Source organism: Opisthocomus hoazin, chromosome 11, assembly GCF_030867145.1.
Source record: "Opisthocomus hoazin isolate bOpiHoa1 chromosome 11, bOpiHoa1.hap1, whole genome shotgun sequence".
Taxonomy (NCBI): domain Eukaryota; kingdom Metazoa; phylum Chordata; class Aves; order Opisthocomiformes; family Opisthocomidae; genus Opisthocomus; species Opisthocomus hoazin.
Genome location: NC_134424.1, coordinates 13,967,955 through 13,989,027, shown reverse-complemented (window position 1 = coordinate 13,989,027; position 21,073 = coordinate 13,967,955). Strand labels below are relative to the sequence as shown.

The 21,073-nt window shown below is 51.8% G+C and overlaps 1 protein-coding gene across 1 annotated transcript in view; it reads left to right on the top strand.

Annotated features, from left to right (window-relative positions):
* The window catches only part of NCKIPSD (NCK interacting protein with SH3 domain), a 54,553-nt gene that overhangs the window by 6,278 nt on the left and 27,202 nt on the right, over positions 1-21,073 (top strand). Inside the window, exons 2-3 of the mRNA XM_075432667.1 lie at positions 16,018-16,130; positions 16,901-17,102. Coding sequence (XP_075288782.1) covers positions 16,018-16,130; positions 16,901-17,102 — 315 coding nt within the window. The remainder of the gene's footprint in view (positions 1-16,017; positions 16,131-16,900; positions 17,103-21,073) is intronic.

Sequence of the window (21,073 nt, the reverse complement as noted above, 5' to 3'; positions counted from 1 at the left end):
TGCGATTTTTCGGGCTGCCTGCTGTATGGTTTTTGAATGCTTTTCGTCAGAAGATGGCTAGACTTCCTTCCCTGGTCTTCATCTGGAAGATGATCAACTTCTCGTTGCGAAGGGAAGAGCTGCCGGTTTTGAGCTATGAGTGTCGGTTCAAAATGGCTGGCGAGGCGCTGACGCTGGAGGACAGCAGACGCAGACACCCTTCCCCTCGCCCTGCTGGCAGGAAGAAGTCTTCACTGGATCGGGTGTATTTACTGAGCAAGGTGCTTCTGTGATTGACATATGGGAATCTGGAATCTGTTAAAATCTGCCACTAGCTCGCTGTGGGACTCCACGCAAGTGCCTTTCTTCGCCAGACCTGCTCCCCTGCCCCTAAGTGAGAGTACAGGCAAGGGGCCACATGGGAGGGTTGTGGCTCAGCAGAATTTCTCTCCCTGATGTTGAAATTTAGTTGATGCAAATTGAAGCTGCTCAACACTGCTGTCAGCCCACGGGAAGGCAGGTTGTTGATGACTGCCCAGCAGTGTAGGTACGTCTCTCTAAAGTAGCAGTGCTAACATCAAGTCAGGCTGGTGGACGACCGGACTGCCGAACGGTGTCCCACCTTCAGCCCTTGCTGTCTGCTGGTGCTGCAGAGGATCCCCTCTGTGCTGTCCTCGCCTTGAGCAGGGCACTGACAGCTCAGCCTCGGCTGTGCCTTCTGAGCCAAAGGGGGTTAGTAGGTGTCTTCAAACCTGAAATCTGAATGTCTCTGGGCTTGGTGAGCCTCACCTGCTCCACGCTGGTAATCGTGCACCTCTTTGCATGATCCCGCTCTTGCGTGTCCTTCTAGGATGGCAAGCATCCCATCAGGTGAACTCTTAGTAAAAAAAAAACAAGAGGAGAGATTTGTATTGAAACCAATAAACCAGAAAGTTTATGGAAATTGATTTTTTTGTGATTGTTGCTCTGTGTGATGTACAGAGGGAGCAGCACACTGAAGAGTGGGGAGAAGGAATGCGTGCTGGTTGTCCTTGGAGAACAATGTGCTGGTGTTAGTGACAATGGGAAAACAACATGAAGAAGGCTTCTTGCAAAAGAACAGTGACCTCCGTGCTCGGAGCAGGCTGTACGCTAGGAAAGGCTTGGATAAAAGCAGACTGTATCATGGTCGCTGGCTGACCTAAGGAGATCCCTTGCTAGGTCTGAGGCATATTAATGCCTGTGGGGAAAGTCAAATCCCATGGTGTAAAATGGATATTTACATCTGTCAGAGGCTGAAACACGGAAAAGAGCTGAACCTATCTCTTGAGGTTGTTGTCAGGAGAGCTCTGGTTCTGGAACAGAGGAAGCCTTCTCTTTTTCTTCCCTGACTTGTACAGCTCAGATGTACATGAAAACAAACAGAATTTTTAAGAGCATCCCAGCTTCACTTCTTCATGAAGGATTTAATCTTTGTCATTCCCAGCTAGGATTATGTATTCAGCATGTGAGCTGTCAGTCTGGGCGTTGGAGAAAGGATAAATTCCAGAAGGGGTTTATAAGGAGGGAAGTACAAGCAGCCTTAGCGTGCAAGTGTAGAATTAGATAGTCCACCAAAAAATTAGGCTTCAGAGATGCTTACATACTACATGGTCAGTGCTACAACCAAAATTTTACAACTCACAGGTTCTGGTAGAGCTGTGTGTGGAGAGGAATTGAAATGCATGTGCATTGCATTTGTTCTAAAGAGAAAACCTTAAATTGAGGCTTTCTTCTTGGCCATGGAAGGCTGGAAGCGTTGGCTGTTGACTGGGGGTCAACCCCAGTTTGCAGGCTCTTGCAGACCTGCCCCGGTTCTTCACGTGTGCTCTCTCTGTAACAGCGTGCTGCCTGGTGCCTCGCCGAGGGGGACGGGGCAGGGCTGCCCGTGCTGAGCGGTGTTCGGTGATGGAGCCTGGTGGCTGCCGTGGTGCCGCTGGTGAGGGAGGCTGGTCCGGCCGGGCTGGTGTGCCACGGCTGCCTTCACTGAGACTGTGCCGGCAGACGGCTTTTGCTGGTGGGCACTGACTTCTGAGGGGGAAGGAGCTGCCGTTTCCAGGGCTGGCCTGGCGAGTGGAGATGGCAAAACTGTGTCACAAGACCCAGGAGAAATAATTGAGCTCAGTTCGGGAGCAGTGCCGGCAATGGGGCATGAGAAGCGGTTTGGTCCCTTTGCTGCAGCAGAGGGAGATGGAAGCCAGCCCTGCGGCAGGACCCTGGTTCATACTTTTTCTGTGAGTTGACATCTGGAGCTGCAAAACACTTGTTGTGTTTAGAGGTGAAAGTCTCCATGTAGACGACAGTCTGTTTAGGTCCACTGGAAATTCTTGCTGTGGACCGTGACCACCCTCGTGGCCTCCGGTGTTGCGTTGCAGTAGGAATTGTGTGGGCGCTGGTCCTGTGCCCAGGCAGCGCTGCGGGAGGAGCATCGCTTCGCTTCCGCAGCCAGTGGCTCACAAATAAAGCTTTGACCTTTACAGGAGAGACTTGTCAAAACTAATTTATCTTGATCTTTATCACATGGCATAACTTCTAATTTTTTTTGTTTAAAGCATTTTGCGGCTTGTCATGTGAGAAGTGGAACAGAGGACACGATTCATGGCTGCATCTGTTTCTGCCCCCCTTCACCCCCCTCACCGCTTTCTCACCACGGGGATGTTGAGTGCTACTCTGGGCGAAGCTCCGTCAGCGCTCACGGAGAAACAGAGTTGTCCCAAAGACAAAACCCACCACCCGGCAGCAGGAGAGGAGTGTTGGCTTCACTTCAGCTCTGCTGCGCTCACGCCCAGCGATGCAGAGCTCACCTGGCAGAGCTGTTTGCGTCCCTTGCAGGGGAGCAAAGCGCCAATACTTGTCCTCTTCAGCATGAGGCTTAAGCAAGAAGGGGAAGTAGAATTTTGGCAGCATGCGCTTCTTAGAATGAGACGGGAAGCTCATGGGTTTGTTTTTCCTGGTTATTTGTTTGCCTCTTTGAAGTTGTTTAGCAGAAGTCGTCACTCCCTTCCGCCTTGGAAGCTGCTCACTGCTTGCTTGCCGGGTTGTGAAGCCTGTGTTCTTCCTCCTGTCCTTCTGGTATGGCTGAAGGGGCAGCACCCTGCGGTGAGTGGTGAGCCCCCTGCTCGGGCTCAGCTGCCTGTCGTGCTAGCGAGATGTGCTGTTGAATGGGTGCCTGTCCACGCTGCCTCGCTGGTGGGGTCCCACCCACGCCGCTGCGTCCCCCTCTCCTGCTCAGGCGGCTGGGGTGGGGTGGGGGGTGTGGGAGCGGTCTGTGGGACAGTGATTTCTGTCCCTGTGGTCTGGAAACGGTGGCATAGGCTGATGTTCTAGTTTGTTCAGCTGCTCAAGAGGTTTAATTAAAAAAAAAAAAAAATCAAGCTGTTGGAGTAAGCACACTAGATAATTCCAGGCTGTGGGTCGCTTCTTGCTAAATCACTGGTTCAAGGTTCAGATTAGATCTATTCTAAGTAGTAACTATTAATTATTTCTTGGGTTATTTTTCTAGTACAAGCGAGGACAGTGCCTGGTAGTATGGGAGCCTGAGGGCAGGCTCCAGTTCCAAACCTTCTATTATGCTGAATAAAAACAGAGGGTTGAGGGAGAAGACGCAGCAAGAGCTTCAAAAATAGTCGCCCACGAGGAGGAGGGGATCACCTGGAAGCTGGGATGATGCCGTGATGAAAAGGTCTTGAATTCTCATCTGTGGGGTTTGCACGTGGGGTGGGACGTGATACATCCACAGCTGCCGATGTGGTCGGGTTATCTCCCACAGTTCCTGTCACCTGCTCCAGCGCCCTCGAGCTCCTCTGCCCGTCCTGCCAGGGACGGCTCAGCCTCCGAGTTGTGTCCTCCTTTGCTGGAGGTGGGAAGAAAGCCTGGATGGACCACACAGGCGACTTTCACCCGCTCACACATGGAAGGTGGAAATGGTGCTGGACAGGTTTTCAGGGCAGAGGGCTCTGTCAGTCAAGTTCAGTGCGGTGTCTGTGTGCTGCGATGGTTGTAAGGAGAACCGTGGCAGCTCCTGTGGAAACCAGATGGCTGCCTAAAGACATCAAGCTGAAGCTCACCACCAAGCAGACAAATGCAAACCTCCGTGTCCTCTCAATCTGATGTGGTGACAATTCCTTTTTGGGTAGACTCGTGAATTCTGTGGTTTTCCAGGCTGCTTGAAGATACCCTTTTTCCCTCTCCTCTCAAGGAAAGGATGTGTGTTTGCAGGGGGCTGGAGGGGCTGCCATGGCTTGGACATCGAGTGTGCTACGCCCAGGTCATAAATCACACCTGAGTTACACGCCAGAGGGCAGGTCCACAGTCCCTTTCCCTTTGTGCCTGGGCTTGGCTGTGCTTGAGGGTTGTGCGGGCAGAAGCTCAAGTATCAGGGAAGCCCATGTTTTTCAGTGTGTAAAAAGAATAATTGCATGGAAAACCAGTACCTCAGGTAAGAATGGCGATCATAGAAATTCATGGCGTACTTAATGCAGAAGCTGAGGGATTTCCCTGAGCCTGCCCCCATCAAAGTGTTTACAGATCAAGACTTTTTCCCTTTGACATCAAAAAAAATAACGTCCTTGGAAGTGCCGGGTTGTAAGTAACAGAGTTTTTGTCTGGACCGGAATCACCTTTATTGACTTAAACTGAAAAATGCATCCCCTTTAATTTGTTTTTTTTTTTTTTTTAATTGATTTCTTGTGTCCTCCATTAGCTTGGTGACGAGATAGCCAGTGATATGGGCTGGCATCTGAGACTTTTGTATGCATGGACACATGTGAACTGGCTGTATTCTTGAGCTCTCATTCGGAAGCTTAAGATCTCAAAATGATACCAAGTTCTGGTCACTTCAGAAGCTTTTAAAAGCTATTAATATACTATTAATGGCTGAGCAAAAAAGTTCTCCCAACAAAATCACAGTTGGTGATGTTTGGTCTCGTGAGACTCTTTAGATATGGAGGACTACACAGCCGGGCCATGGGGAGTTATGAGTGGCAAAGGGTCAACCTGGAGGTGTTTAGGGGGGCTGGAAGGAAAAGGGGAGGTGGAGGAGAGAGGCAGCGCGTGCAGGGGCTGTGCAGAACCCACAGCTTGAGAGCTGCTGTAGCCCCTTGCTTGCTGTCGAGCAGCTTCTGCCACCTTCTGTGCCCCGGGGTGGGTCCTGCTCAGGACCCCCTCTATGGAGGGGCCACCAGTGGGGTCGGGTGGGGGTGAGCCGAGTCCTGGCCGTCTCCTCTCCTCCGGGATTTGTCCTGCTGGAGATGGGCTGGAAGATTGCCTGAAATACAGTGATTCGCTCTCACTGATGCTGCCAAGGAAGGTGGGTGCTAGCACGAGTGGACGTGGCGTGTGAGGGGTCAGTCCTGCAATGAGGCACATCAGTGGGGCGGAAGGGTCTGCGCGTGAGAGGTGAGCAGTCCCGCAAATGCAGGTTTCTTTGTTCACTGCTCGGGAAGTGAGGAAAACAGGATTATGGCTGTTCTGCTGCCTGTAGCACAATGTCCTAAAAGGACATTCGCCTCGTGTTCCCATTTCTTCGTGGTTTCTGGGGAGCCTGTGCCACTCTAAGCTGCTGAAGGAGATGGGATTATAACTTGCAGCTAGAGCAGCAGGCTGTATTTTCCCTGCAGATAGTGTGGGACACTAACGAATTGCTTTTCTTCCGTGACTCACCTCTTACTTCCTTATAGGTGAAATGTCAGCAAATCCAGCTGAACCCTTTAATCATTTTTAAGGTTAAAAAAGCCCACTAAACAAACCCCAGGATTTGTTCTTGAACTGAATCTGGAGATAACAGCAAGTTAGCCTCATTCCTCTGATAAACATAGCTAAACTTGCAATTCTCAAGGTACTTTTGTAGGTCAAGGGAAACCGTCAGTCTGCCAAAGTTTTGCAGCACAGAAAAATCGTGTGCTGTCCCCTCCCACGGTCTGCCGGTCGGAACGCAGCTCGGGAGGCTGCAGGGACTTCGGTTCACGATTTTCTGGTGGGTTTTTTGGCTTGTGCTCTGACGTTATGGTCATGCATGTAACAGTTGTAGTTGTGAGACATTGCTATAGATCTCAGTAGTATCTTCATTTATTTTGGGGCATGAGTTAGCGTTATCTTTATCGTTGTCCAAATAAAGCTCCATTGCGTTGACTCCCTGCATTTGGTGAGTGTCTGGGTGCTGATTGCTCCAGCAGAAACATCTGCTTTCCCAGGAATAAATGTGCTTGCAGCAGCAGCTCTCAGCTAACAAGCATGTTGGTATACTTGGGTATTTTGTCTATGGCCAATTAGCATGATCTCCCTCTTGACGGTGCAGCCCGCATGGAGTATTTCAGCCCCTCTGATGCTCCCTCCCTTGCTGCCCTGCACCTGCACCCTCAACAGTCTTTAAATGACTTTGCTATAATTAGCTGGCTCACCTAACTTCATGTAACTTTTGTGTGTAGCACTAATAAGGCAAAAGCGTGAATAGCATCCCCTGTTCGATAGCACTACTCTGAATGTGTTGAAATAGAGAACTGCCAAAATCCATGATAGGGGCGCGAGGGAGATGACCGTTCCCTTTCAGAAGGAGGTGTTCCTTCTTGTGTTACCTTTACAACAGCTCACCTGAAAGCAACGGAGCATTTCAGGGTTTTCTTTTTTACTAGGAGCCCATGGTGTTAAAATCCCATAATGAGTTTTCTGTACCCAAGTTAAAGTCATGAAGGCTGCCGATGGCTGGAGGGAGGCTGCTGGCACTGGGCGTGCCGTTCTGCTTGGGTGGAAGACTCATCTGGGATTCCCGTGCTGGGAAGCGCCTGCCCAGCGCAGGGGAGCTGCGTTTCCCCACACCCGTGGGAGCTGGTCCATACAGCCTGAAGATGCTGGGGAGGTGGCAGTTGGGTATCCTGGGGTTTCCTGGTACTGATATTTCAATTACCTGTGCCTGTCACCCAGGGAGGGATGTGGGCAGAAGAGAAATGGTCATTGAGATCCGTATTATGGGAACATTATATAGAAATCGGGGTTTTCGGGCACCTACTTTGGAGAAACTTTGTAAGTGTGCTTGCTCTCTTGGGTCGCTGGCCTGCAACACCATTGACGGGAGAAGTCCTCAAGGATCTTGGTCTACCTGATGCGCTTGGGAGTTGGGTGAAGGGAGGATGGTAAAAGGACTGTTTGTAAGTGATTCCTCCATCTTGGAACGAGCTTTGCCATGTGGGAATGTGGAGCTGTTCTGAGCAGAGGGACAGTGTAAACCCAGCCTTCCTGGTTGCTGTTACTCTGTGGTTGCTTGGAGCAATTCTACTCCTGGTAACAAATACTCGGGTTTTTCCATATGGTGGTTTGGGGGTCATTTTCTTTCAGAGTAGGTCACAGGTATGATCTGATCACATCACCGTGATAAGCTGCGTTTTGGGTAGGATGCGCAAGTAACTTGAAGAGAAATGCTCGTTACAGAGGCAAGCGCTGGATTTTCTGTATGAGATAGTGTGGTTTCTGATCCTGCTCTGCTGGCTTTCTTTTTATTTTGGGGTGTGCAGGGGTGGCTGCGTCCCTTCGTGGCAGGAGAGGCAGCGTTTGCTCCGCATGCAGAGTCTGGGATGCAAGAAAATGATTTTCTAGCCAGCCTGTTAACTGATCCTGCGGCAAGCAAGCTGCCTTCATCCTTCCGACTGGAATCACTTGTGTCTGGGGAGAGCTTCCCAAGGCCTCTCTCAGGTTTGCTGACAGGAATGCAAGGCAGGTTTTCGTCTTCGCAGTGACAGCTTTGCAGGAAGGAGCACCGGCTGCACCGGGCCCCGCAGCTCTGATCCCAGCGCTGCTAAAAAGATCCTGGGGATTTGCTTGGTTTACAATTTTGTGCAATTTACATCTGTCCAGGAATAAAACTAGCTGAGGACTTTCCTGTGTTTGCCCCGTGAGGATGGAAGCTCTTTTCCCTCATTAGCGGCTTTAATAAAGTACACGTGGCTGTTTGTGCAGCAGATACCAGAACGCTGCGCTTGTTTTCTGCGGGGCAGCCCCGAGTTGTTTGTGCCCAGGCCCGCGGCTCTGCGCTCCCTCGGATGGTGACCTGCCCACCCTCCTCGCCCCTGCTCCTTCGTGCCTCGCCAGCGTCGCTGGGGCCGAGACAGCAGGCCGGTTTTCTTTTCCAGTCTTCCTTTTCCTGTTAGGTCAGTACAGTTTGTCCATCGCTTGGAGTTCGGGCAACACGGTCATTATGCCCAAAGAGCATCATAGCTGCAGTTTGCCACCTTCTGTCCCTCGCCAGAAGGTTGGTCACAGGAGAGGGAGGATTTTGGAAGGAGAGTTGATAAAGCATAAGTTTCCTTGCAAGATGAATCACGAGTTATTATCTCTTTCTGAAACACATAACTGCATGCTGTTAAATCAGTGCCAGTTTGTGGCATGCAGGAGGAAGGTCCCTTTCGGTTAACACATACATATGTGCCCTTCTCTTGCATCTGTCTTTGTGCATCAGTTGAATTGCCAGCTTACTTGCAGTTTTTCTTGCTTGGCCTCTGGAGACTTCACTTACTTGATCCTCGTGTGCTGGAAATGTACAAAGCTCTTGAATGTCACAGAAATTTGAATTTCTTGGTCCTGCCTTTTGTGTGACACTCATATTTCCAGCATTTGCTACAATCTCTGCTATGGAAATAGATTTTGGGGGAAAATGGAACCTTCCCTCTTGAATGCCAGAAGAGGAGCCAGAACTTGCACAGTTTCCCAGGCTCGCTTCTTCCTCTGGGCTCTCTCCTTGCCCCATGTCCTGGCAGCGCTTGCAAACCTGACAAATTGCAAAGTGTTTCTGTGGCTGGGTCTTCAGCCCACACCCATGTTTTTGCTGGTTGGATGAAAACAAAGATGTACTGAGACTAGCAGCTTGTAGTCTGCCCCGCGCTCTGGGAAGATGGAAGTGATTTGTGGTTTTGATCATGTTTAATACAGAGAGTTTCTTATGCACCTGTCCTAATTGCGTGCAAGCAATCCAGCAGCCCTACTGAATCTCACTGAGCAGCGAGGGGCATCTGCAGCAAGGTTTTTCAGCTACCAGGCTGAAGACTTAAGGATGACTGTGCAAGGACTGGCACAACCCCTTCTGTTGGGCTTTTTTCTGCAACTTCTGATATGTCAAAGTGCTAGAATAACTGCCAGCACTTCATGGCAGCATCTTTTCTTCCACCTTTATATATCCTGGTTCATAAGCCACAGCTTTCATCAACGTAGAGGCTGTCTGCAGTTTTCTTTCTCAGCGTAGATGGTAGCTCTAATATATGTGTGTGCGTGTATGATTTACGTATACATATATCTAAGTAGAAACATACGTTTCCCCTGCACAGATGCGGTGTTGGTCATGTCTGATGTTGACTTGGTTTGGCATTGTGTGCCAGAAGGGTGCTAAGTGGGTAACCCTAGAGAGAGGGGCAGCTCTGTTGCCTGGCGGCTGTTCACCTGGGACGTGCTGAGCCAGGGAAGTCCCTGAAGCACTGAGAGCAGTGAGAATTCAGGCAGCAGAGAACAGCGAGATATGTAAGTATGCGCTGATTGCTTTATTTTAAAGATTTCTGTCTCTGCTTTTATCCTCTTAGCGTGTTTTGGCTTGAGACGTGTTCTGGTTACTGGAGGGCACAGATTTGCAAGGGGAAAGAATCAGTGCCTGATTCTGATCATCGTGGCCAGTAAACAGGGTCTGAGCATGGCTGGAGAGACCCAGGACGAAGCATTTCCCCCTTGGGAAGTACGAGTGTGCAGGGGTGGGGTGCATGCGTTTCGTTGTTCCTCGGCATGTCTCTGCCCCCCTCGCTCTGACTCCAAAGCTGCCTGCTTCTGGGAGAGGAATCGTTTGAAGTTCGGTTGCCGTGCATCCCTCTGCTGCCTTCAGGGTTTTGTTTATTCCAAAAGCTGCTCATTCCTGCACCGTCCCTCGTTAGTATCTCTCTTTTGCTGAGAGAGCGCCCAAACTTTTGGGCTTAAATTGTGCAAAGCGTGCTAGAGCAAAAGCCAGAGTTCCTGCCTTTTGCTTTAGCAGGCTTTGCACAACTTAAGCCCTTTCCCTGGCTGTCCTTTCTCTTCATTTCTCATTTGTGCAGGCTCTTCCGCTCGAGTGGCTGCTGTCAGCACACAGCAGAGAAACACCGATCTGTTGGAAACCCACTACAGCAGATCAGCAGGAATTGCAGCTCTGTTTCTGGGCTGCCGCTTTGTCAGAAGAGCTCAGCCAGGTCTTTGTTCGCTCGCTAGCGAGTCGGAGATGCTGTGGGTTTGTTTGGAGCTTTTCTTGTCTTATTTGCTCAATAACCAGGACAGTTGCCCGTTGTTTCACTTGCGTTTTTATCATGCGTTTTTAAGTGCCGCAAGGCACAATATCGTCATGCCAACAAGAGTAAGTTAATGCAAAGCTCTTAGCCAACAGCCTGGGGACTAAAAATTTCTGATTGGGGCTGCAAAAAGTGAGAGAGAGAGGAGCTGAATTTCCCACAGCAATGCAAAAACCAAAACTCAGCCCATTTGTTTGAGCTGTGTGGTTCAGAGGGGGGAACCCATATCTGGTACATCGCTCAGCTGCAGACAAAGGCTCGTTGATTTTTGTAAATTGCTGCTGTGATCACTGAAATCTGGAAGGAATACAGCGTGCAGACAGTCTGGTGGTGACTGGGGCCGAGCGGTGTGTGACCGAAGAGGTGGCGTTCGTCTCGGAGTTGCGTAACAAAGAACCAGCCTGTGTCTGTGTACGCCAGCGGGGTCAATATCCCAATTCCAGCAGTGGTCCGTGTCAGTGCAGCTGTGTGAAAACCGAGCTGTCACTGGAGACAAAACTTGGACTGTCTTTTGTTGTCGTGTTGTGAGAGCCGGAGCAGTGACATGAGGGTGACAATCAGCAGCCGTGCCTGGACACCCCTATGGCTGCAAAGGCAGCCGCTGGAGTGAGGGCACTGATTCCTGCACATGCAGGAGAGCAGACACCTTCGATCGCTAAAAACTGGGGAGGCAGAAGGAAAAAAAATGCCGTGTTTTCTTGGATCAGCCCCCTGTGGAGGCAAAGAAAAGCCAGCCATACGTTAATGGGCCACTTTCATAAATGTGGGAGTCTTGCACACGCAGGGTGGCTCAGCCTGTCTGCACTGATGCAGCTGTCAGCCTGTTTGTCTAGAAAATGCTTTTCTGAAAGGTGTGATTATTCTAGACTGTTGAGCAGGTTCTTCTGTGTGAGTGCATTTAAACAATGCCAGCGGTACCGGTGGAAGGGCTCAAAACGAAGCGGGAGGGGGCGGCACTATCGATAGCCTTGGCAGAGCCGGAGGGGAGGTCGTGCTGCCCACGCAGCCAGGCAATGGGCAGCGTTTTCCGAAGCGCTAGGGCCTCTCATCGACCCCTATGTGGGGAGGCAGAGGTGCGCAGCACATAGACTCAGAGGTTGGAAAAGACCTCTAAGATCATCATGTCCAACCATCCACCCAACACCCCCATGTCTACTAAACCAGATCCCAAAATGCCACATCTACACGTTTTTTGAACACCTCCGGGGATGGGGACTCCACCACCTCCCTGGGCAGCCTGTTCCACATCTGTGCACATCTGTGCGTCCTCGGTCTGGGGAGGCTGCTCTAGGGGCAGCGGCGATGAGAGCGATGCGAGCAGCGGGGTGAATGCATCCCTGCCTGCGCGGCCGTGCCTCGCGTCGGCCATGCTTGGGTGCCTTCGAGATGTCCTTGGAAGGATGCTGTTTGAAAGCCTGGCTTTGGCCTTGGAAAAGGTGTCCTTCCCCGTCTGCCTCGGGGGTGGGGGGACGTGCAGAGCACCCCAGGGCCGTGCTGAGGTCTGGCTCTGTGCCCCGTCAGCACGGGGGCAGGAGGAAATTGGCAGCGGGCTCTGGGGAAACCCGTTGTTTGCTCATGTTATTAGCAAGGAGAGAGGAAGTAATGATTTATTGATGCCTCTGTGATTCTCCTACGCTGGGCTGCAAGGAAGAAATTCTGTTTCCCGGCTGATATCCGTGGCTCTAACAGAGCTGTAGCTTGTTCCCGCAGGGTGCTGGCAGTGCCCCCGGTTCTCTGACGAGACGCCAGTCCAGCCCATGATCCTCAGGGCCCCGCTCTGCTCCTGCCTCTCGCTGTAGCCACGCTGGTGATGACGGGCTGTCTGTGGAGCCCGGGTTTCCTCTGCCATGGCGTTTTATTTGATTAAACCAGAAATACCTGATAGAGAGAGTGGCGGCCACTCCTTTCTGGGGTGAGATGCCAGGTGACTGCAGGTCATACCTCGCCAAAATACCCCTCTGTTCTCGCGGTGTGGTGGGCAGGAGGTGGTGTCCTGTTGGTGCCTCTTGCCGCAGCCGGCACCTTCCACCGCTGTCACTGCTCCGTCGTCCAGGAGACGCCGGCATGGCTGCGCCGCTGGTGACTGGTGAAGGACAGAGTTAACAGCTAGCGTGCTGCGGCGGCTGCTCGGGGCTCTGCCAGCCCCCGCCCTTGCGGTGACCAGCACAGCTTCAGTAAATCCAGCTGGATTCTGGGCTTTACTTGGTACGACTGCTCTGACAGCACGCCGTACAGCGGTGCCCTTCTCGTGCGCTCCCTTGCTTCCCTGTGAGCCTTAGCTTAGCCCACAATGAGCGGGGTTTCATCGCTGTATCCTGGGGCGTGGGAAGGGGCCGGGGCTGGATGGTAGCACAGACTTCTGAGCACGGATCTCTCCTCAAAGGCTCTGCTCCGTTTCCTTGGTGCCGGTCTGTGGCCTCTCCTCCGCAAGCCACAGAGCCGTGCGTTGCCAGGATTGCCTGCAAGCGTGTGGGAAGGCGGGGGCCTGCGCTGCCTGGCCGTACCGCTCAGCATCCCGCCTGCGAGCCTCCTCCGGAGCGGGTGCTGGGTGCTGGCAGGAGTCCCCTGTCAGCATGACGGAGGGACCGGTCTCCCGAAACTGTGTGGGGAGAGCAGCGGGGCATGGGCATTATCCTGAATTGCTGTCAGCAGGCGATCCCTGGAGTCCTAGGGCCAAGGCGTTTGTAAGGTGAGACACCAGCAAGCCTGACTTCTGCCCCCGCGCAACCCATGCCCCTCTTAACTGCAGCGTGCTGCTTTGTCCATCCTCTTCCAACAAAGCAATGCCATTTTGGTTAACCCGGGAAGCGTGCGGATTCCTTCTAATCCCATGATATCCAGGATACTGATGTCTGGTTTTTAAGTTTATGAGTGTAGTGCAGGGGGTCCCCAATGCTGAGTGTCCTGCAAACCTCGAATGCGAGGTGGCCCCTGTGCTGCAGACCCTGCCCCTTGACAGCTCAGCTGAGCAGGGGAGGAGGAGATGATTGATGAGCAGCACCAGCAATGTCGTAAAGTGCAAGTGGAAAGTTAATGCTGCTTTTTTATTCTAGCCCCTTTGACAGGGCCCTGTTAATAGAGGGGTTAGGAAGTGGAAACAAAGGAAAGAGCACAGCAGGTAAAAGCCAGTTGTCACAACGCTGCTGCATTAGTGTGAAAACGCTGTGATTTATCAGGAAAGAAGCGCCCTCTCCATAGCAAATGGCATCGCACAGCGAGTAGCAGCTCCGGGCTGTGGGTCCCTGCGGGCTGTGGACGGTGTCGGTGTGCCCTCTTGAAGGGGGCAGAGACGCGGAGCCGTTCGGCGGGATTCGGCGCTCCGTGCTGCGATCAGGTGGAGGAAGGGTGGGAAGGCTGGTGGGCTGGGGAGGGGGAGAGAAGGCAGGGTGGAGGGGTGCGTCATGTGGAGGGGGTGGTGGTGGATGGGGGGAATCGGGGTGTGCGCCGGGGTGGGTGTTGGGAGGCCGTAGCGGGAGCTGTGTTGGATTTTAGGGTGGGGGCTGCACGAGGGCAGGCGGAGGGCAGGGGTCTCAATGCTCAGAGCAGCACTGGCCTTCCCCTGGGGACAGCAGCGCTGGGGACTGCTGCGCTGCTCCCCTTTCCCGAAGAAAGCGTTCAGCTTACTGTAAACTTATCTTCTCAGAAGATGTGATGCGTTCTCTGAAATAGCTTGCCTTGCCTTCCGACGCTCCTTTAAACGTGTGCAAACGCGCTTTGCTCCATTTCCTCGCGTAGATCTGTGGTCAGAGGGGGTGACGTGCTCCCTGGGCCCTGTCGGGGTGCTGGGGGGCTTCAGCCCAAAGCTGGGTTCTGACGGTTGGTTTTGTCCTTGATCTGATACTTCAACAAATCTGGTAGAAGTATTTTAACATACCTGGTTTTATTTTTAAAGTTTTCCCAGGTGCTTTCTTCCCTATTTCTCTTTCTTGGGAAAACAAACCAACAAAAAAACCCTCCTAAATTTTTCTTTTTCGAAGATGTGTGTTGCAGAGCGGGCCTCTCATCCCCACCTTGTTTGGAGGTTGGTTTTTTCCCCACAGTCTGCGCTAGCTGTAAATTCACATTTGGTTTAGTAATTAATCAGGATATAAATAATACATAGCATGTTATCAGAAAACTGCATGCCCGTGCAATGGAGGCAGGCACTTTCGGCCCCGGCGGGGAGGGCTGGCCGTCTGCTGCTCTGCAGCCCCCTAAGGCCAATTAAGGTGCATCCTTGATGAGATTCCAGCCGCTCCTCGCCTGGATAAATGGTTGCTCTGATGCAGGGAGGGGGCAAAGCAAGCGAAGATGAAGGGGGTTTTAGCGTTCAAACAGCGGCAGTGAGCGCTGGAGCCCAAGCGCTCCCCTTCGCTCCTGCTCCCCCGCTGTGTGCGTGGGCTGGGGCTGCCGGCGGTGGCACCGGACGGAGGGTGCCGGCACCAGCAGCACCGGACGGGAGACCTGCGGGTCTGCTGGACCCAGCGTACAGACTCGGTAGCATGTGCTTCGCCTCCAGCCTTAGTCCTGTAAAGGTCTTTCCTGAATGTGTGTCAACTGCTGATAAACAAAGCCTTGAGGGATGTTCCAAGTCTGGAAACCTGCTTTTCCTTCCCATGCCCCTCCGCTACAGCTCTCCCAGCCCCCTGTGAAGGGCTGGGAATGAGGTCTGCACTATGCCTTGTTTCGAGGCTGGTGTTTGTTTCAGCTGCAGCAGTGAGCGCTGAGCTGGCTGGCAGGAGGAGTGAATGTTGCTATTTGGGTGGAGATTTGGAAAAGCCACTTCAAGTTGCAAAACAAGTATAAAAACCATCAAGAAAAAGGCGAGCAAAAATGCAGTCCTAGAGCAAATGGACTCTGAAGGCTGCCAGATTTCAGCTAGATCTGTAACATTCACAGCTGTGTGTTTGCTCCATAGCAGGGCAGCAAGAGCAGAAATAATTGAGCTTGGGATAAGCTGGGCCTTGCAGTGGGGTCTGGAAAGCTCCTGGAGCAGGCTGAATATTCAAGGGTGGTCCTGAAACCCTGCCCTGGGTGGTCTTGTAGTGATCACTGGAGGTTGGTGCTGGGAACGGTGACTTGGTTTTCCAAATGTAAACCTTGAAAGGGCAGACAGTTCAAAGCACGGCTTCAAAAGGGCTACGAGGATGATGAGGGGACTGGAGCATCTCTCCTGCAAGGAAAGGCTGAGGGAGCTGGGCTTGTTTAGCCTGAAGAGGCTGATAGGAGACCTTATAAATGCTTATAAATATCTCAAGGGTGCGTGTCGGGAGGATGGGGCCAAACTCTTTTCAGTGGTGCCCAGCGACAGGACAAGGGGCAATGGGCACAAACTGAAGCATGAGAAGTTCTGTCTGAACATGAGGAAGAACTTCTTTGAGGGTGATGGAGCACTGGAACAGGCTGCCCAGGGAGGCTGTGGAGTCTCCGTCTCTGGAGATATTCAAGACCTGCCTGGACAAGGTCCTGTGCAGCCTGCTGTAGGTGACCCTGCTTTGGCAGGAGGGTTGGTCTAGATGACCCACAGAGGTCTCTTCCAACCCCTAACATTCTGTGATTCCTTTGGAGGAAGGAGGGGGAAGCGCGATGGTGCCGAGATGGGGTTCTGGCGCTAGGAGCTGTTTGCTGGCAGTGTGGCTTGTGCGGTGCCTGCTCTGTGGGTTCCCTGCCCTGCGGTCTCTCCTGCCCTAAGCTCTGGTGCAAAAGAACCGCAGCTGAAGCAGTGCAGTAACGTGTGGGATGTTGTGTCTCTCAGGTGCTGGAGCAAGATGTGGTTCTCCAGTCTATTGACCGTGCCATTGAGGCTGTGCACAACGCGGCAATGAAGAATGGGGGAAAGTACAACCTGGAGCAGAGAGATGTCCTCCAGTAAGTATGATGGGCGTCTGGGAGAGCGGGTGGATGGAGGGTGGTCAGCGTGTGGTGCTTGTGTCTTTTCTGTCCTTGGGGGTCACAGCGGACATCGTTGATTTGAGTCCCTGTGCTGCAAAGTGCTGATGCAGTCAGAGAGCTTCCCAGTGTTTGAGCTGGTAGCCAGTGCTGCTCCTCCAGTCAAACGTGTCCCGCAAAGCAGTGCTTTGCTCTCCCCTCTCTGTCCCTGCAGGTGCAAAGAAGAGAAAACTCTCAGCTGCACTGTAGGCTTAGAGGAGACATCTAAAACCTTTCTGGATGCCTTTTCTTCTCTCTACGAGCCAGGAATTGTAGAGGTTGTTGGCACGGGGTACAAGTCCTTAATATGTTCTCAAATAATTGCTTGTGAGGAGAATTTTTGTTTTCTCTGACACCTCGCACTCGGTGCTGAGGCATGCTGGTTTAATCTCAGTTGAACAGCGATTCCAAAGTGCAGGCAATTTCTGAAGCTTGCAGTGCAATATGTGACTCTCCCCCTGAGGAAGCAGCATTTTTCTCCAGCGAACTGATGAATAAATCATGGGCTCTTGCAAAGCCTCTTCCTTCCTCCCCCAGAAGTGCTTCCTTAGTTGTTAATGAAACTGGAGTTGCTGTTCAGACTAATGTAACCCATTCTGGTATATATAGCCCAAATGCAATAAATAGTTTTAAAATATCATTTAAATGTTGCGGCGCGGTCGCTTCCTCCCTTTAGCGGTGCTGTTCCTGATTTCGTCGTGCCGTTTCAGAAAACTGATCCATCACCGGAAGGAGACCGTGTCTCGCAAAGGTCACTCTCCCACCCCGCAGGGGATGGTTATGACGCAGTCCTCCAGCGATCACCATCTGGATGTGGCTCGGCAGCCCAACGGGGTCTGCCGGACGGGATACGAGCGCCATCACAGCCTTCCAAACACTGAGTTTGAGGAGGAGGATGAAGGTCTCTATCAGGTAACAGCAGCTGGACGCTTTCTAGGTTCCTCCTTTAGTGGTATGGCATCGCTTGTCCTGTTTAATGGAATGCCTTTGCGGCTGAAGTGACAAATCAAGTGTTTGTGCTGCTTACCTAGGGTTACTGCAATGTCGACTGATGCTGTCTCTATCCAAGAAGTCCGGAACAGTCACTCTGCCATTACGCTCGTGAGGCTTTTAGGGATCCTTGAGGGTCCATGGTTTTATGGTGGCGTGCAAGATCCGCTCTAGATTGTGTGACTGTCTCTGGACAGCTTTCTAAAAGAGTTGCAAGCTCCGCAGAGAATACTTTGAAAAACAGTTTTGACGTGAGCAGCAGAGCTCCCTCCAAGTACTCAGCACTGCTTTGTTTCCCCTTTGTTAAATCTGCACAACCGGATCTTTGGTCCTTAAGCATTTTATCACTGTGGCTGCCTTTTTTTACAGCTTGAATCATAAAAACCCCAAAGACCTTGCTTTGAATGTTCCTTGTCATGATGAATTAAAGGTAAATTGCAGGAAATGTGATTTAGAGCAGATTTTTTTTTACCTCGGCGGCACACGGTTCCAAGGTTACTGTGCGGCGCCAGCGAGGCCGCAGAGAAGTAGCCCCGAACGGATGCAGCAGCTGTTGGGGGTGAAAGACGTGGCCGATTACGCTGTGCGGGTATCGCTGGGTGTTGGGGCTAAAGGCGCCAAGCAAGGATGAGCACGGGGATTTTTTTTCTGCTACAGATGAACACATGCACTGTAGTTTTTCTTCATCTGTCAGGGACAAGTGTTCGGAGGCAGTGTTGATAAGGTACTGATACACTGTCACTCCTAGCAGATGAGGCTTGTTTTACACTTGAAGAATTGCGACTCTGCAGAGATGAAAGGTAGCTCTGGCTCATGCAGAACACGACAATCCTTACAAACGCCATTTTTCTCCTTGGTAGCCAAGCCAGCTCCATTCTTGAGCCTGTGCATTATGGGCTAAGAGGATGGAGCACTTCACAGCCCATTCTTCATGCCGATTCCCCGTCTTTATCTGGTCTGTGGTTTGGTTGCTTGCCAAAAAGGAACAAGACAGATTCCTTGGCTGACAAAGAACAGTTTCTGTCTGGGTGGCACTGAGGATGCAGGTGAAGGGCTTCCAGCTTTGACCTGTGCTGAAAGGGCTCCCTGAGGCTTTGACAGTTCAGCCGAGGGATTTCCTGTATGCCTGGAAAATAAGAAACGGAAGAAGCAGCGTTGCTTTCTTCCACTGGTTATGCATCTGCCTAAGAGGAGATCTACTGAAATCTAAACTTTCTCGCTAGCTCCAGAGAAGCAGCGGTCTTGGGATGTGCTTTTCACTGCTTGGGGGTTTTAGGTGCCTTCAATGTTTGCATCTGAAAACTTACACAAAATTTGAACTGCAAATTTCCTGTGGGTGGCTTTGCTCCCAGGGCTGAACTGGCTGAAGAACTTGGTGATGACACCCGTGCTGAGCCTCTCTTCAACTCCTCCATGGTTAGCATGAGATGGGAAGCTGGGGCAGTTACATACCAGCTACCAAGAGAGGAGGTTGGGCTCTCAGAGTGTTTTAGTCAGCCTGCTGCAGTTGTGAATGCTCAGTGGGCTTGTGATGCTCGTCTCCAGAAGCCTTTGCTGTAGACCAGTGTGTCTGGCTTGGCAGAGTTTGCCTAGAGGAGGTGGTGGGCAGGGGATTGTCGTTTTGTTTTGTTTTGTTTTGTTTTTCCATTGGGTGGTTTTTCGCTTGTTTTTCAAATGTTTCTATTATAATAGCATAATTCCCAGGAGTTGGGGTTGAAGGAGTGGTGGTGGTCTCTGCCTGGCTGGGAAGGGGATGGGAGCGTTGTGGTTGAATCAGCTCTTGTCTCGAGCAGCGCTGGGAGCAGAGCCTCTGCAAGAAGTCCCTGCAAAATGGAAAAGGAGAAGCAGCACACGTGTAAAATCCATGGATTAGGGGAATTTCACAGCTCCCTTGTAGAGACCCGGGGAAAGGGCGGCTTTCAACATGTGTAGGTGCCTCTCTCTGGACCCTTGATAAGGTCTCTCCTCTGACAGGAGGGATCTGAGCTGCAGAGACCCCTGCATGGTCACCTTCCCCGTGGCAGCTGCATGGAGGATGTTTCCTCCTTTTTGCTCCCCTTCCCTTGGGTGTTCGATGTTGTACCTGGGATGTGGGGCGGAGGGAGAGGGATGGCCATCGGTCACCCCTTGCGACTCCTGACCGTGCAGCAGCTTGCAGCTCAGACAGGCGTCAGCACGGGGAAATTCATGTGATGCTTCACGTCTAAATGCGGCTGGCAGGGCTCCGAGCTAGCATTAGCTGTACATCTATTAATTTAAACACTAGTCTGCAATAGCTGTGTTAAACTTGCATGGTAAATTTGGAAGGGCTAATGAAGCCGTGGAAATACTCCAGAATGACCCAGCCCTAGCTGTCTCCAAATAACGTCACGCTGCTGCTCTAAGCTCTGAGCCTGCCTGTCTGCTAAATCCCACCGCTTCTGTCAGCGTGGCCGTGCTGAGAGCTCCGCCGCGCTGCAGAGAGGGCTCTGCTTTTAGCACAGCTGAGCTTCCCGGATTTGGGATCAGCCTTCCAACTATGCGGTGCAGAGACCCCTCTGATCTGTTTGCCCTCTCTCAGCTGTACAGTCTCTTTTTGGACCGACACGGATCATTTTTGAAGCTGTGTGCAAGTATCATATAGCGTTTTACCCAGAGAACAATGTGGGATGGATTGACAAGAGCAGAAGAGCTCAGGCTGGGAGTCTGCAGCAGCATCTCGTACTAATCCACCAGCTAAAGGCGCTTGTAAAGGAGTAGCTGGTTGTGTGACAGTGAAAGGTTGGATATATTAGGTGTTGGGTGGGAGAAGCGCACCACGAGCTCCCTTTTTAAAAGCCTTTGTGAGCTGTGCAGACTGCTGTGTCTTCACTTGTCTGGTGGGCTCCAGACACGGGCTGTGAGCACCACGTTGTCAGCTTTTGGCATCGAATCTTGATAATTTAAGGTGGCTCCTGAAGGCGTCTTATTTCCAGGAAGACCTCTGCTCCCATTTCAGAGGAGGTTTCTGCTCTTCCTGGATCCAGGGGGGAAAAAAAGTACATTTTTCATTCTCCTTGTTCTGAGCTATTTAAAACAGAGACTTTTCAGGGGCCCGTCTCAGTTTTTCACTGCGGGGCCTGGCAAGACTCTGTGCCTGTGCCCTGTGCGGCGTCACAGGGCTGTTGAGCGCTGACAGGTCACAGAAAAGCTTCTCTTCCAGGGCTAAACAAACCTGGAGAACTGGCACAGTGGGAAGGCCTGAATGTCACTGTAGATTTCAGCTGCCTTCAATGTGGGTTAGCTGAGGCATTCAGGCGATCACCTCCCGTCCCTTCCCGTGCTGCCCTGGGAGGTTTTGCTCCAGGCAGCAATTGCAATACCCCATAAATACCGAGGTGTACTTCAGGCAGCAGGCTCCAAACCACAGAAGTCCCGAGAGACCCTGAACCGAGTCTCCTGGCCCTGAGCCGCTGGGATGTGAGGATTAAGGTGTTGATGCAATGTGCTCCCACCTAGCTTGGCCGGCGTGTTCAGCAGCGTCCTACTGATCAGAGGTTAACCCTGAGGTTGTACCTTACCAGAGTAATTCTGTGGGTGAAAGTGATGTTGGTGATGACGGTGTTGGGATCTGACAGGAAAAGATGAGGGTCTGGGGCTCACACGCTGCTGGCTCAACGTTTGTAGCTGAAGAGACTGAGGGGAGAAACCCCAGAAGTGGAGAGTTAATGCAACTCCCTGGCAAAAGCTTTGCCCAGTGGGTCTTGCTATAGGTAGCGTAGCATTGCACAGAGGGTCCAGCCCTATTTTCTCGCTGCGTGAGCAGGAATAGCTCTGAAAGCATGGAAAAGGCATTTATGTGTCTCCAGTCCTTGGCTTTGTCTTTCTGCAAGGGTATTTGTAGCTGATGTAATGGATCTCTCCAGAAGAGTCTC